The 17,428-nt window shown below is 39.9% G+C and overlaps 1 protein-coding gene and 1 non-coding gene across 3 annotated transcripts in view; one reads left to right on the top strand and one right to left on the bottom strand.

Moving 5' to 3' along the window:
• Window positions 1–17,428, bottom strand: part of DNAH8 (dynein axonemal heavy chain 8) — a 318,410-nt gene that overhangs the window by 211,512 nt on the left and 89,470 nt on the right. For both annotated transcript variants that reach the window (XM_061146069.1, XM_061146068.1), the window contains exons 19-25: window positions 17,220–17,338; window positions 13,215–13,321; window positions 6,863–6,938; window positions 5,597–5,789; window positions 3,357–3,553; window positions 2,690–2,816; window positions 1,517–1,752 (exon numbers count right to left, since the gene is read on the bottom strand). In XM_061146069.1, coding sequence (XP_061002052.1) covers window positions 1,517–1,752; window positions 2,690–2,816; window positions 3,357–3,553; window positions 5,597–5,789; window positions 6,863–6,938; window positions 13,215–13,321; window positions 17,220–17,338 — 1,055 coding nt within the window. The remainder of the gene's footprint in view (window positions 1–1,516; window positions 1,753–2,689; window positions 2,817–3,356; window positions 3,554–5,596; window positions 5,790–6,862; window positions 6,939–13,214; window positions 13,322–17,219; window positions 17,339–17,428) is intronic.
• Window positions 15,564–15,670, top strand: LOC133060074 (U6 spliceosomal RNA). The gene has a single exon (XR_009693736.1). It is a non-coding gene; the product is annotated as a U6 spliceosomal RNA (small nuclear RNA).

Below are 17,428 nucleotides of genomic sequence, written 5' to 3'. Positions count from 1 at the left end.
CAGATACTAATGAACAAACAAGACAAGACAAAAACAAATTCACAGATACAGAGAACATATTGGGACTAGAGAGGAAGGGGGATGAAGGACAGAAAAATGGGTGAAGGGGATTAACTGTATGGTGATGGTTGGTAAAGAGATTTAAACGTGGTGATGGCTTTACACTGCATATAAATACTGAGTTATAATCTTGCACCACTGAAATCTGTATAATGTTATATACCAATTTTGCCTAATTTTCTTTAGAGTGATGAGTTGGCAATCAGCTTTACCAAAGGAATTTATGCTGAAAAACTGAACTTTGGCAGTCAGGAAAAAAATGGTATGATAACTTGTTAAATCTTGAGAAGCGAGTGGTCAGCATTCAAAATATCTGAATACTAAGATTTAAAGAAGTAGTAAAGGTATGAATTTCATTAGCTACCAAAGAGCACAAACTCTAAGTGGTTTCAAGAAAGCAAGGCTCAGTCATGAACACTGGGTACCAAAAGGAGGTACCAATTCCCCAGGTTTGCAGGCAATAGGGGGCGTGCACTATCCACAGAGAATCTAAAAAAGTTATAAAATAAACTGGATCTGATCTTTATTATTGCCATGAGCCAGAAATTCTAAGTATTAGTGGTAGAATAACAGCCTCCCTATTGTTATCCACACCCGAATCTCTAGCACCTGGGAATAGTGTCACCTTACACAGCAAACTTGCAGAAGTGATTAAGTAAAAGAATCTGAGAGGAGGAGATTATCCTGGATTAACCATGTGGGCCCAGTGTAATCACAAAGGTTCCTTTAAGGGAAAGAAGGAGATAGGAGATTTAGAGACAGAGATATGAGGACAGAAGCAGGGGTAAGAGTGATGCCACTGCTGGGAGGGAACCAGGAACCAAGGGATGCAAGCTGCCTCTGGAAGCTGGACAACACAGGGAAATGGTTCTTCTCTGGAGCCCCTGCTGATATGTTGATTTCAGCCCCATTTCCATACTTCTGACCTCGAGAACTATAAAATAATAAATATGTGTTGTTTTAAGCCATTGAGGTTATGATAATTTGTTACAGAGGCTAAACAGGAAACTAAAACAGTACTCTTTCCTAAAAACATCTTCTGTTGATCTAAATCCCAACAGCTACTTTTGAGCCTAAATGGACCATTCTCAACCATGGTATGCTGCTGGTCATAGGGGAGACACATAGCTCATTTCTAAGAAAGTCAAAGATATTTGGGGAACTTGCCCAATATGTCAGGACTGAAGTCAGAGAGTACAACCACTCTTTTCTGTAAAATATAGGTACCAGCATAAAAAAATTGAACACTATCTAGACCAGTACAGCATTATTAATACATTTTCCTTGGTATACTGTTCACTGTTGATAATTATCAAAATCCCTCTAAGAACATCAACATCAGAGAGGAAAAACAGAAAGATTGTGCCATAAAATAGATAAAGAAATCAATTTTTTAGTGTTTCTCTATTTAAAAAAAAATAGCATTTCAAGAGAGAAAAATGCAAACATTTCTTACTTCAATTGGTCCCAAAGTCATGTCCATTTGAATTTCATTATCACGGATACAAGACAAGGCTTCCATTGCAAATCTGACATCATCTAAGTCACGAATAGGTCTAGATAACTTTTTCAAGTATTCATTGATAAATGCTATCATGTCTGACATTTTCTTTTTGTATTCTTCATTCAAATATCGACAGAGTAGCATCTTCCATGCCTTAGCCTCAATTGATAAGGCCAATTTCATTGGCTCTGGTGAAGACAGAAAAAGGTCAAAATAAAATATTAGGTGACATTCTGAAACAATTCACTTCATGTATAATCTGAGCATTTATAATTGTCCATTTTGTTGTCACCAGCCACCCTGAGCACTTGAAATGTAGCTGCTGCTACTGCTGCTGCTAAGTCGCTTCAGTCGTGTCTGACTCTGTGCGACGCCATAGACGGCTGCCCACCAGGCTCCCCCACCCCTGGGATTCTCCAGGCAAGAACACTGGAGTGGGTGAAATGTAGCTAGTCTGAATTAAATGTTCTGGAAGGTTACCAGATTTTGAAGACTTAATGCCTATCCCAGTGAAGTATATTAAGCTGATCACAAGAAAGACACTGAAGTCTATAGAGAAGAATTTTGGAAATTCATTCTGGCACCATCCAATGTGAACCTTGCTCTGTATCTGGCCATCCCATTAGCAGCCCTCACTCATTTCCCTGAATTCCTTCAGGTAACCCCTACATGAGACCAGCAGTCTATAATGCTGGGAACACTGAGTCTGTCCAGCAGAGCTCTCCCTCACTATAGTTAGCCGTAGAATCAGCTTGGGCTTTTGATTTCAGACATTGTCTCATCACCCTCTGATACTCTAACGCCACTGGACTAACCTCTCAGGAGACCTCCACTTGTTCTGATTCTTAGCTCTTGTATACAACCCACTCCCTCCAGTAACACGTAGTTCCACCTACAGCTTTAGTTGTTTGGGTACCAGTTTAGTATTAAGTGCATTAAGCCACTCTGGTATAATATTATATATACAAAATGTGTATCTATATTTAACATATATATGAACAATATTGGTGGTCCAAAATGCTTAATAGTTATAATATTGTACCAAGGTAGATTAATAACTGTCTCCTAAATGAAGTCACATTTCATGTGAAAATACAGATACTTTACATAATATTTTTAAAATACCTGTATGCAATTCAAGTGCTCCTACAACTATAATAGGCTTCAACTCATCAATCTCCTGTTCAAAAGTCGCGTAGTGTAGAATTTCAGATCTGATTTCAGTCAGAGAGGGATTGTTAGCCAAAAACTCCTGTAGCAAGGAAAGAATCAACACTTTCTTTGGCTTTTTGACAATGTAAATCTTACACTTCTAATAGGTAAGTTAGAAAATTGTGTCTGCTTATATATTTTTCCTCATGTATGTGCTATCAGGCCAGGGGCTCAGTAGAGAAAGGGGTGAACTGTTAGTACTGGAAGAGGAGGCTATGTGAGGGGATTTCACATTTCTGGTTGGTTGTTTATAGTCCTAAAGTTTCCTCGAGTTTCTAACCAAATATACAGTTAGGCCTCTGTAACTTTGACACACCCCTGAATACCTAGCTTCTGGGTATGTCTCACACATAACTGGTACTCAGATGAATTGAACAAAATCTGCTTGAGCCTCATTATTATCGATTGCCCCAGTGTCAATGTCAGAATTACACAAGACAAGATGTGCTAGGTGCATGGCATTTACAGGTTCTTGGTCTCTGTTCTTGAGTTCTCATCATCATCGCTGACATTTTCCTGGTCGTCCCACAAGAGTAAAACAATTACAACCCGAACTGCATTGCCAGTAGTGGAAACACACCTTCACTTTCACATCTCGGTCCTCTGTCCAGAGTGTCTTGTACTTCTGAAAGTCCTGCAGGGCTTCATGAACTGCCTTTCTGAGAGAGTTCACGGAGGAAGAAAGGAGGAGGACCAGCTTGGAAATATCCTTGTGCTCTGCCACTCCCGGGTAAAAATTCTTTAGCTTCCGTGCAGGAATCATTTCTTCAAAGGATTCTGAGAACAGATGCTTTTTATTCTATAGATAACTCATGCATTCAACTTTAAATACTACCAATTGTAATTATCTATAGACTTTCCAAACTTTAAATTCTTAAAGACCCATCTCCATCCAAATAATTAACAGCTAATCTCTCACTAGTTTCACTTATTCTTATTAAATCGTTGTGTTATATTTTGAGGTCTAGGTTTCTAAATGTGCGCAAGCGCGCTCAGTTGTTCTATCATGTCCGACTCTTTTGCGACCCCATTGACTACAGTGGCCTGCCAGGTTCTTCTGTCCATGGGACTCCCCAGGCAAGAATACTACGGTGGGCTTCCATTTCCTTCTCCAGGGGATCTTCCTGACCCAGGGATCAAACCCACTTCTCCTGCATCTCCTGCATTGGCAGGTGGATTCTTTACCATTGATCTATCTGAAATGCCTTCATTAAAGTGAGGAAACTGCTATTCAGAGGAGAGAACTGAAAACCAGTTGAAAGACACTGATTAATAACCTGCCCCAAAATAAAACGTCCTCCAAGGAAAGATCAAATGAGTTGAAATTGCTATTCCACAGAACAGCCTTGCGGTTAAAGGAGAGGTATGACATTTATTGGGGCTTCCCTGTGCCTCAGCAGTAAAGAATCTGCCTGCCAGTGCAGGGAACGGGTGTTTGATCCCTGGGTCAGAAAGATCCCCTAGAGAAGGAAATGGCAACCCACTCCAGTATCCTTGCCTGGAAAATCTCATGGACAGAGGAGTCTGGAGGGCTGCAGTCCATGGGGCTGCAGAGTCAGACACAACTTAGCAATCAAATGCAACAACTACATTTATTACCCAAATGCCTTAAGCTAATTATTTAAACTTCACAGAAATATTTGAGAGGATTAAATGATACAACATATGTTTGTCTTCAGCTCAGCATCTAGTATTTAGAAACCACACCACCACCATTAAACACCACCATAAACATCTCTTGCTAAAAGTCAGTATTCTCAAGTATTCTTCATCAGGTACAGACCATACAGATACTTTTATTTGGCCCAGAAAGTTCCCTACTTTTGTTAAAGCAGTTGTTAACCATTAAAAAATCATGAGATTTCATGAAAAATTTGAGATTTCCACCTTCTCTTTCAAAGTGGTTTAATCTGGTATTCCTGCCTAGCAACAGCTGGCTTAAGTACCCATAAATGATACTGACTTGGGGTAGGGGTGGAAGAAAAGGGGAGATGTTGATCAAGGGGTACAAACTTTCATTAATATAATGAATAAATTCTGGAAATGTATACATATTGGTAATGTATAGTATAATAATAATGTGCACTCGAAGTCTGCTAAGAAAGTAGACCTCAGGTGTTCTCACCACACACACACACACACACACATACACACACACACACACACATACACACAAATGATTAACTATGAGAGGTGATGAATACGTTACTTACTCTGTGGCAACCATTTCAAAAAAGTACACATATATCAAAACATCATACTGTACACCTCAGGTATGTACAACTTTTCTCAAAAATAAAAAAAAAATTAACGTGGCATAATAGCAAGAAAGAAAAAGAAAAAAAGTTTGACTTTCTATACAAGAGAAAGTATCCAAAAATATCCATGGAATTTGGGGTCAGTGTCATATCACAACCTTAATTATTTAAGGGAATAGTTTAAATAAACTTTATGTACAAAGCACATATCACCAGATTTTCTAAGCACCATGTTCTAGCAAACTAAGTTTATCAGACCAAATACAAGCCTGAATATAGAATTAGTTCTAAGGTTTGTTTTCATTTTTCACTTTGAATCTGAGACTATGATAGTAGAACAGTGATAAATATCCTTGTTCACCCATGACCAAAATCTAAAATGTCTGCACGCTATGTTTAAGGTGGAAGATGGAGAACCCTAGTTTTTTTAATGCAAAATTTAACCAACAAACATATAAAACTGACTTTAAAAAGATATGTTGTAATATCCAGGAAAAATTAGAAAGACTTATTTACTGTTATAATTCTGAGACTCTACTGATCTGAGATTTAATATTCTTACTTTCTTCCTTCTTCAATTGCTTTCCTGTGCTTGGATGGGCCAAGTCCATAGTCGTACGGGAGGTGCTGCTAATGACTCTCTTGATGGGACGGGACTGCTGGCCCCAGTGAGCTACTCCTCTGCTGACCTCCAGGGTTAACTGGATCATACGGTTAATGGCTTGTTGAATGTCATCCAAGCTAGGAACCATTACCTGTGGAAAGAAAAAATGAGTCCCAGGTGCTCCCAGCACAGACAAATCTATCCCTCTGATTGTCACCATCCCCGCTCCCTTCTGAGTGGGGAAAGCCTCCGCTGGCCCAGTGGAAGTCTGCTTCAAGGAGAGGGATATTAGAGGAAGGCAAGCTGCAGACTTAGCCTTCTTCAAGCCGTCCCATTCTACCCATTCCTGCAGGAAGAAAGGTCAGGCACAGTACATGTCATCCTTTCCCTGGGAGGGTGGCTGGATGCAGGCATGTGCATGTGTTGCATGTCCATGAGGCAGAAAAACTGAAGAAGCTATACTGCCAAGATTTTGACTTCAGTTCTTTCAAATGTGCCAAATAAGCATAGAAGCTGTCCTCCAGAAGGCCAGACTGCTGCCTGGCCTTAACCCTTGGATCATCACAGAATGCACCACCGTCATCCTGATGACTTGGTCCTCCACATGCCAACAAGCAGCAGGAGGGGTGGTGGTAGAGAGAAGTGCCCTGAGAAAACACAGGGACCCGTGCACTCAAGGCACAGGTTGGTTCTTCCTTTCTTTCTATTCTGCTGTGGATTGCCTCACAGTTGGGTGCTCAGGACAGAGATTTGGACTTCTGAGATGGTCTGATTTAGATAATGTCTGACTTAAGAAAAAGCAAGATGATTTGTAGGGTACTTGCTAATTATGGCCCACCAGACACTTAACTCTGATACCCACCTTCAATATACCATGAGCTCGGCAGAAGTAATTTTTATAATAGATATTAATGATACACTTTGATTTTTGTTAAATGCTGAGGTGAAGTCAAAAAGCACATAGGACCAAGAGATTAAATAAAGTTCAGTCCTAATGCTATACTTCTTTTTAAGTCTCTGCTGAACTTGTTACAATATTGTTTCTGTTTGTTTTGTTTTGGCCACAGGCATGTGGGATCTCAGCTCCCCAACCAGGAACCAAACCAATATCCCCTGCATTCAAAGGCAAAGTCTTAACTACTGGACGGCCAGGCAAGTCTCTACACTTCTTAAATACATTACCAAAATATCACTGTATTAACTTGAATATTTCATAATACTTACCACATTAGGAATTGCAAGATGTACTTCAGATCTCAAAAAAGAAATAACATCTTCTGACCGCTTTCGTCCATAGGGGCTGTAATAAGATGGACATTTAACTCAGAAACCTTAACCTAATATTTCACAAATAGCATGGTTATGCTACAACGTTCAACCCTGAAAAATAAGGACAGTTTTCAAAATGCTGAATTACTTGAAGAGACTATTATTTACAATGGAACCATAAATTTCATGAACTAGTTCACAGACTAAGAAACCTTTTAATCTTCTTTGAAATGACATATTAGTCTTTTACCCATTTCTAATATTTTAATGTTGCATTCTCTTATGAAGCACACCTAAAAATGTTCACCTCAAGCACTCCTTTTTCCCAAAATAGTTGCTGAAAATCACCAACAAAAAGCATATACTTTCATATATTTTATTCTGTGTGTACAAGATTAAACAGGAGGTTTCAAGTCAAAGCTTCCAAAAAGTAATTTTTACAATAGTATCAATTATGCTCAGACAGAGTACAGACATACAGACACATGAGTGCAATTAATGAATGACACACATCAGCCTGAAAATTATTAGTAGTTCCGTTATCTCCCTGTCTGATCTCTGTCCCATCCCAGATGAAATTTAGTAAGTGTAAACTTTCCATAGAAAGAAATGTTATCATTACTAAAAAACTGCACCTCTGTTCATAACGGAGGACCAATGGTTCCCAGGTAAACGTATTATTGCAAGGAACTCTTTGAACTAGAAGCGAGCAAACAAACAAAGGAAAAAACCTCTAATTCTTAGTCTCACTGTGAAATTCAAGACACACAGACTGTATTTGAAAGGGTACAATCTGAGAAAAAGAAAGAGTTTTATAAACTATAATCAAGCAGCTGAACTAACAGAAGCAATGGACAGCATACTAGATCCTTCAGTGACTTATTTGACAAACTAGAGGATTAGCTTAAGGAATTCTCCAGTCATTCCCATGCAAAATATGAGACATAAACTACTTAAGGAAAAGGTAATAAAGATAAGTTTATCCTCCACGTAGTGTACCACAGGTGCTTTTCCAAGCACTTTTCCATAAACTAAAGTGTTTCATGCTCACATTAACTCTTGACACAGATCCCATGATTATTATTTCCTTATTGTAGATGAGGAAACCAAGACAGAGAATTCAGTAACTCACAGGGGGTCACTCAGCTCAGAGACGCTCTACTACCTAGGATCCACTGTGGAAACCCTACATACAGTAAGTTTAAGTATGCTGCTGCTGCTGCTAAGTCAGTTCAGTCGTGTCCGACTCCGTGTGATCCCACAGACGGCAGCCCACCAGGCTCCCCCGTCCCTGGGATTCTCCAGGCAAGAACACTGGAGTGTGTTGCCATTTCCTTCTCCAAGCCCTTCTCAAATCTTAAGAATACACTTATTTTTTCACCTTGAAAAGTTTCTCTGTGTGCCTCAGGATTAATGGGGAAAAAACACATTATCTGTGAATTTCCAGAATAAATGGGGGCAATCTTGTAAGCAGCAAAAAACTGTTACTTAGAAAAGAAAAATCAGATTAGCAGCAGAACTCACAAAATGGAAACAAAAGAAGCCAGTGGAACAGTATTTGTGGAGTGCAAGACAAAGAGGCTATGATCCAAGCTGACCAAACAATCTTCACAGGTGCGGGAAAGAGAGATGTTTTAGACAAGGGAGGATCCTGCAGTAATATACTCATGTATGCCTCTTTAAAAATCACAGAAGTACAGTTTCAAATTAACATGGAATTCTGAGTTCAGACTTCAAAAATGCCTCCCTGTGCCAAGAATGTCACAATCATGGATAGACCATGAAGGACCTGAAAATACTCAAAGAGAAGGTTAGCATCACCATACATCAGGCAGGCATCAGAAACACACAGGAGCCTGGCCAGGGCTCTGGTCAGGAAACAAGCAGTGATAGTGGGACTTGGCCCCTGAGGACTGTGGGGGCTAAAGCAGTCCACGTGAGAGGGGACCCATCTAGGCTTGCTACCTGACACCGACACTGAAGCGATGTCCCCCCACTTGTAAGGACAGGCAAAACAACAAGATGTTTGCCAACCTCCTGCCTGCAGCTGCAGCTTTTCCAAAAGATGTTTTCACCTGGGGTGAAAGGAGTGAATCCACAGCATCCTCATTTTGCCACTAAGTCAAGCTGCCCAAGGAATCTGCCACATCCCAGCATCTCTTCAGGGGATACATAACTGTGAACAAATGTGACCCAGACCTGCACTCAAGGTGCCAAGAGTCACGTGGAGACAAGAGAAACACACCAAAGGAAGGAGGGAGAAACACATGAAAACAACCAAAGAAAAACTCTTGCTCAAGGAGAGTCTACAAATAAATTCCAATACGTGTGCCTCGGTCTAACATAAAGAAAGAAGACTAAAGACATCAATAATTGAAACAAAACTTCACTGCGGATAAAGTTTAATGTATAGAAGCATGACAAACTCAAATATAAATATATTAAGGATGTTCAAAGAGATAAATGAAGCCATCTTCCAAAAAGTAAAAAATTGCTAAACTAAAAAGGCAAGAATGATACAGTATCTAGAGGATAAGGATAAAATTATCAATTGAAATATTTAAGATACAGTAGATGAGACCACCTTTAGGCTAGAAACAAAGATACTTGACAATGATGTAGCCCAGAAAGACAAAAAAGATGAAATATATGACAGCGAGGAGACAGAAAAGACAGACTGACATGCCCCAGCATTTGAGATAGCCAAATAACCACGGTGCCCGCAACAGTTCTGGTTTAAGTCCACCCTGAATCTTCATCTAGATAGTGCCTTTTCACTCAAAAGTGTGTCCAAGGTGGAACAATAGATTATGTGGTCAACCTACTCAACATTCAGCTACAGGAGTTCCATATCAACAGAATGAAGAGACTGTCTCAGAAGCAATAACTCAACAGGAAATTGCTGAGGATTTTCCAGGATTAAAGAACACTACAAGTCATCAAACAGAAAGTACACTCTGAGAATAAAGCATGACTAAATAAAGACAAATCCACTATGGGAAAGGAAGCTGCAGAACATCAAGGATAAAAAAACAATTTTCAGCTAGATTCACTGCACACTTCTCATCAGCAACAATATACGTCAGGAAAAAAATGAAGAAATATGTCCAAAGTGCTGAGAGAAAAACAAAAGTTTTTTATACAGCCAACTTGGTTCAGACTTAAAATGAAGACTAAGAGAGTTTATATCTACCCATGCTTACTGAGGAACCAGGGGTATAAAATAAATACACAAGAACCTGGAGATTTTAATAAAATATTCCAGTAAATATTTTATAGTGTTCAAAAAATAGATAAAAGCAAAACATCACACAGCAATTATAAAGTTCATGCCAAACTCTCTGTAGTTAGAAATAAAGATGATAAAACTGAAAAAAATATAGACAGTGCTTTTTAAAAATCAGAGATAAATATATGTATTCTAAATTTGAAGGTAACTACTTCAAGGACTGAAGTATAGGAAAGAGAGTAAAAGGGGGAAATTATCCATCCCAAGGATAATAAATAAACCAAGGAAAAAGGAGAGTAAGAAACTACAAAAAAAAAAGTCATAAATTAACTGTAACTATATAAGAAAATCCAAAAATGTAAGTCAATTCAGTCAGTTCAGTCGCTCATTCATGTCTGACTCTTTGTGACCCCATGAACCGCAGCACACCAGGCCTCCCTGTCCATCACCAACTCCCAGAGTTCACCCAAGCTCATGTCCATTGTGTCAGTGATGCCATCCAACCATCTCATCCTCTGTCGTCCCCTTCTCCTCCTGCCCTCAATCCCTCCCAACATCAGGGTCTTTTCCAGTGAGTCAGCTCTTCGCATCAGATGGCCAAAGTATTGGAGTTTCAGCTTCAACATCAGTCCTTTCAATGAACACCCAGGACTGATCTCCTTTAGGATGGACTGGTTGGATCTCCTTGCAGTCCAAGGGACTCTCAAGTCTTCTCCAACACCACAGTTCAAAAGTATCAATTCTTCAGAGCTCATTAAATGGCAGAGTTAATCAGACTAAATAAAAATAATCAGGTATATAATCCTTTTAAGAGGTAAAACAAAAAACTTAACAGAAAAAAAGAAATGAAATGAAGGGATAGAAAAAGATAAACCAAAAAATCTGGGAAAGTAAAATTAACGACAGACCAAAAAGAATGAGAAATCAGGATTAATATGGATAAAGAGGCTCATCAAAAAAAAAAAAATAAAGTTTTCTAACAGACTTAACTATATGATGTCACATGCACCTAGCCACATAGTCTTAAAAGATATAAAACGAGAACTGACCAAAACAGAAGGAAAACTGACAACTTCATAATCACATTGGGAGATCTGAATAGTGCAATTAAAATTTAGCAATGAATAACCAAGGAATAAACCTAGCAAAAATGTACAAGACTTTTTACACAGAGAATTAAAAAACTTTATTGAGAAATATTTTAAAAATGAAAAATAAATGGAGAGGTAATCCATGATTCTGAACGGAAGACTCAATATAGTAAGGATGCTAATTCCCTCCAAATTTACCTATAGATTCAATGTAATTTAAATAACTATCCCAAAAGAAAAATTAATTTTCTTTTTTAACTAATTATATGGGAAAGAAATACTGGTCTCCTACTTTACACTAAACACAAAAATAAATACCATGTGAATTAAACCCCTAACTGTAAAAGATAAAACTTTAAAACTTTCAGAAGACATGATGCAGTAGAGAAAAATTTCCTTTAAAAGGCACAGAAATCACAAATCACTAAGGAAAAGACTGATAAATTTGAATTTAAACTCAACAAAGAATACCATAAACAGAACAAAAAGGCACAAGGAGAGAAGATATCTGCTATGATATCAGCAAAGTTAGTATTGAGACTATCCATGAATAAATCCAATCACATAGTAAAACAGACAGAAGGAAGGAGGTCGGAAAGGAGGGAGAAGGGAAAGAAGGAAATAGAAAAGGGGAGGGAAGGGAAGGAAAGACAAATTTTTTTTTTAAAAGAAAGCACAAATGGCTCATAAACATAAAAACATGTTTAACCTCATCAGTAACCAGGAAAGTGATCATTTAAACCCCAGTGAGATGCCATTCTACACCTATACACACTGGCAAGAATTTTTTAATTGACGGAAATCAACTGTGTGCAAGGACGAGGAGCCATGGGCACCCTCGTGCTAGACTCATTGTGGCGACTGTTCAGTTGCTAAGTTGTGTCCGATTCTTTGCAACACCATGAACTGTAGCACGCCAGCCTCCTCTGTCCTCCACTATCTCCGAGAGTTGGCTCAAGTTCATGTCCACTGAGCCGGTGATGCTATCTAATCAGCCCATCCTCCGCTGTCCCTTCTCCTGTTGCCTTCAATCCTTCCCAGCATCAGGGTCTTTTCCAGTGAGTTGGCCCTTTGCATCAGGTGGTCAAAGTATTGGAGCTTCAGCTTCTGCATCAGTCCTTCTAGTAAATATTCAGGGTTGATCTCCTTTAGCATTGACTGGTGTTGATCTCCGAGCTGTCCAAAGGACTCTCAAGAATCTTCTCTAGCACCACAATTCATAAGCATCAATTCTCTGGCACTCAGCCTTCTTTATGGTCCAACTCTCACATCCATACATGACTACCAGTAAAACCATAGCTTTGTCTATGCAGACCTTTGCTAGCAAAGTGATGTCTCTGCCTTTTAATATGCTCTCTAGGTTTGTCACAGCTTTCTTTCCAAGGAGTAAGAATGTTAGGCACTGCCTGGTAAAGTGAGGAGTGCAGACACCCCAGGGCCCAGCCATCCCAGTCAGCAGATGCAGCACGAGATAGGCACAAGAGTGTTCACAACAGTTCAAACTGCAAACACCCCAAACGATCACCACCAGCAGAACTGATAAAACAGACTGTGTACACTCTGGCTAAATAGAAATGAAAATAAATTATATCAGCATAAATGCTTCTCAAAAACAATACTAAACACAGTTCAAATACAGACAAAATTAAACAATACAAAAATGGGGTAAACTGTAAAAAAAAAAAAGGCAAAACAAGACAATGATAAACATCAAGTTCCGAACAGTGGCTACCTCTGCGTGAGCAGAGGAGGGACCAGTGAGGAGACTATAGTGTTCAGTGCTCTTTGTTCTTGGGCTGGTTGCTAGGAATATGGTTGCTCATTCATCACTGTTTTTATAATATTACACACTTGTTTTTATACAGTATTTTCATAAGTGGCATGTTTTAAATTTTATAACTTTTAAAAGCAATGAATAAAAATTAAAAGTGCTTTAGCTTGTGCTGTGATAGTATTACCAGACATATTTAGTGTATTTTCCACTTGCCTGGCAACAAATATTCTTCTTTTCATTGTGTCCAAAGATAACCGTGTAGCTTTTTGAAGACTGTCTAGTAATTGATGAGAGAAAAAAGCGTAGACCTCTTTACATTCCTATAATGAGAAATCATATTAAATTTGGTACCAAAAACATCTAACACCCTCAAAGAAATAATATAATATTAGAAGTGACATGCAAAAGATGAAAATAATAAACTTTACAATTTCAATAATGTTATAGAAATAAATTCAACACTGTGTTACTCTTTTACTTTTTAAAACAAGTAAGAATATATGAAAAATGTGCTTTCATAAACAACCCAGCAAATTAGAAGGTGTTACTCCAAAGCCAAAATTCAAAAACAGCTAATTGAAAATAATCCTGGTTTGCTCAATATCCAATAATTCACTCCACAAAACTGAAGCATTTAGGGGTATGTACTTCTCAGTGCTTAGAGGTGTGGACACAGGAGGATAGTTAGTTTCCAACCTCAGAAGTCTCAGTTTGGTGAATAAATATGTTTTAAAACGATAAACACTTCACTGGCAGTCCAGGGGTGGGGACTCTGTGCTTCCACTGCAGGGGGCGTGAGTTCAATGCCTGGTCAGGGAACTGGGATCCCACATGCCACACCATGCAGTCAAATGATTATAATAATAAATTATTAAAGTCAGTGGCTGACTTTATTTTTTGGGGGCTCCAAAATCACTGCAGATGGTGACTGCAGTCATGAAATTAAAAGATGCTTGCTCCTTTGAAGGAAAGTTATGACCAACCTAGACAGCATATTAAAAAGCAGAGACATTACTTTGCCAACAAAGGTCCATCTAGTCAAGGCTATAGTTTTTCCAGTGGTCATGTATGGATGTGAGAGTTGGACTATAAAGAAAGCTGAGCGTCAAAGAAGTGATGCTTTTGAACTGTGGTGTTGGAAAAGACTCTTAAGAGTCCCTTGGACTGCAAGAAGATCCAACCAGTCCATCCTAAAGGAAATAAGTCCTGGGTGTTCATTGGAAGGACTGATGTTGAAGCTGAAACTCCAGTATTTTGGCCATCTGATGCAAAGAGCTGACTCATTTGAAAAGACCTTGATGTTGGGAAAGATTGAAGGCAGGAGGAAAAGGGGACGACAGAGGATGAGATGGTTAGATGGCATCACCGACTCAATGGACATGAGTTTGTGTAAACTCTGGGAGTTGGTGATGGACAGGGAGGCCTGGCGTGCTGTGGTTCATGGGGTCACAAAGAGTCGGACACGACTGAGCGACTGAACTAAACTGAACTGAATAATAAAATAAAACTGCCTTTAAAAAAATGTATGATACCTAAATGCATGGGGTGAAACTTCCACCATCTTGACACCAGGGTTTGCCCCTCTCTGTCAGCCCTTCTTTCCCTCCAGCGAAGTAGTAGCCATACTTATTGGTCAGAGCACAGAATAAATATTGAGCCTGGGCAGGTGTCAGGGCACCATGTCTTGCTTCACAGCGAGTCCCACGCCCATGGCCAGGCTCTGGCCACACTGTCCTTGTCCACCCTATGCCCTGTCCCCTCTGAGACTGGGCGGGCCAGCTAGGTTGAGTTGCTTCAGAAGGGAGGCCTGTTAGGTATTAACAAAGAGGAATATGATCAGGGTTGGTCAAGCACCAGGCTACAGCACAGGCAGGATATCATGAGGCGTTTACGTGAGACCACTGTGGAAGCGATGTGGAAGGTGGATTTGAGAGGCAGAGGCTGTTGAGGAGGTGCCTGCCCTGATGCAGCTCCAAGTGATCCTGCAGCTCCAGAGGCTCTGATGGTACTCAGTATGGTACTCAGCCTTGCTCTAAGGACCCCTGCCGGTGTCACAGGGAATGCAGTTGGAAGTGAAGGACTCTCCAGCCGCCTCCCACTGACCAATAGTGGCTGCCTAGTGTCCGGCGCTGAGAAGGAATCCACAGCTAAAATCTAGACTCAGCAGGAAAGTGTTTCCCAATCAAGTAATTATACCATCCTTGAGTCAGAAGGTGAAAATGAAACATATGTGTGCTGTTTACTTCCAAAACTATGTTGGAGTATGGGTGTGTGTGTGTGTGTGTGTGAATCTGTATTAGTTGTGTCCAACTTTTGAAACTCCATGGTCTATAGCCCACCGGGCTCCTCTGTCCATGGAATTTTCCAGGCAAAAATACTGGAGTGGGTTGCTACTTCCTCCTCCAGAGGAATCTTCCCGACACAGGGATCAAACCCATGTCTCTTGCATTGCAGGCAGATTCTTTACCACTAGCACCACTTGTGTGGGTTAGAGAGTATAAAAGCAAGTAAAATGGAGAAAGAATGAAAAGATGGGTATGGAGGGTTAAAAAAATTAATGGGGTGCTCGCTTCGGCAGCACATATACTAAAATTGGAACGATACAGAGAAGATTAACATGGCCCCTGCTCAAGGATGACACGCAAATTCGTGAAGCGTTCCATATTTTTCACGTGCACCCCAATGTTCATCGCAGCACTGTTTATAATAGCCAGGACATGGAAGCAACCTAGATGCCCATCAGCAGACGAATGGATAAGGAAGCTGTGGTACATATACACCATGGAATATTACTCAGCCATTAAAAAGAATTCATTTAAACCAGTCCTAATGAGATGGATGAAGCTGGAGCCCCTTATACAGAGTGAAGTAAGCCAGAAAGATAAAGAACATTACAGCATACTAACACATATATATGGAATTTAGAAAGATGGTAACGATAACCCTATATGCAAAACAGAAAAAGAGACACAGAAATACAGAACAGACTTTTGAACTCTGTGGGAGAATGTGAGGGTGGGATATTTCAAAAGAACAGCATGTATACTATCTATGGTGAAACAGATCACCAGCCCAGGTGGGATGCATGAGACAAGTGCTCCAGCCTGGTGCACTGGGAAGACCCAGAGGAATCGGGTGGAGAGGGAGGTGGGAGCGGGGATCGGGATGGGGAATACATGTAAATCCATGGCTGATTCATATCAATGTATGACAAAACCCACTGAAATGTTGTGAAGTGATTGGCCTCCAACTAATAAAAAAAAAAATAAAAAATAAAATAAAATAAAATAAAACCATCCCCCTTCCAGACCAAAAAAAAAAAAAAAATTAATGGGGGGCCTCCCTGGTAGTTAAAAATCTGCCTTCCAATGCAGGGGACACGGGTTCGACCTGAGGTCGGGGAACAAAGTTCCCACAAGCTGCAGGGCAACTAAGCCTGCTTACCACAACTACTGAAGCCAAGAGCTCTAGAACCCTCTTACCACAACTAGAGAGTCTGTGCACCACGACGAAAATCCCAGGTGACACAAGCAAGACCCGACCCACAGAAATAAATAAATATTAAAGAAAAAGAAAACTGATGGCAGCAGGAGAAATCGGGAAGTAGTACAAATGCGGCAGCGGCATTCAGAGTCGATGAATGGCCAGGAGGCCTAAGAAGGATAAAGAATCCCAGTGTCTCAATTTCCATTCTCAACACATCTCAGTGTAACGTGAAACTCTGCCCACCTGGGGTTTCTCCTGCAGGGGAATCCACAGGATATCCACAGTGCTTATAAAAAATGCAGATCCCTGGACCCCAGGTGAATCAAAGTCTGGTATTGCAATATAGGTAACTCCATTAAAAACAGTAACTGAGAACAAAGTTCTCCGTCCTGAGTCAAATGGATTGGCACTATGGTCCCAGATGTGACATTTACTACATAAGAAAACATGGTCAGTCACAATGGGGGCGATAACTATATAAACTGTAATTGACAGAATCACATTAAAAGCAGATGATATTGGGGGAAAAACTGTAAGGACTGCTGTAGCTTGTCAGATTCCACAGTGTAGGATAGAAAATTATATTTTCTGGATTTTGTTATAAATCCACACAGATTGGCTGCAGAACTGCCCGGGGGCGGGGTGGTGGGGAGGGAAACACCATTTGGGATTATCTGCAAGCCTATGAGTTATAATTCTGTGAAATTGCATGAGGTTGTTTCACAATAATACCTTCTTAAATTCATCTTCTTTATCATCTTTAACATCAGCCTCAGGCACAATATTAGCATCATAATCAGTGCTTTCACCATCTTCTCCCTCACTTCCAAAAACAACGTGCTTTCTCAGCTCTATAGAAAAGATAACATAAAAATAGAACATTTAATACTTAGCACTTGGTTTATTCTATATGACCAAACCTTCTTAGGAAGCTCCTTCTT

The sequence above is a fragment of the Dama dama genome, chromosome 7 (genome assembly GCF_033118175.1).
Source record: "Dama dama isolate Ldn47 chromosome 7, ASM3311817v1, whole genome shotgun sequence".
Classification (NCBI taxonomy): Eukaryota; Metazoa; Chordata; class Mammalia; order Artiodactyla; family Cervidae; genus Dama; species Dama dama.
This window is presented reverse-complemented; position numbering and strand designations above follow the sequence as displayed.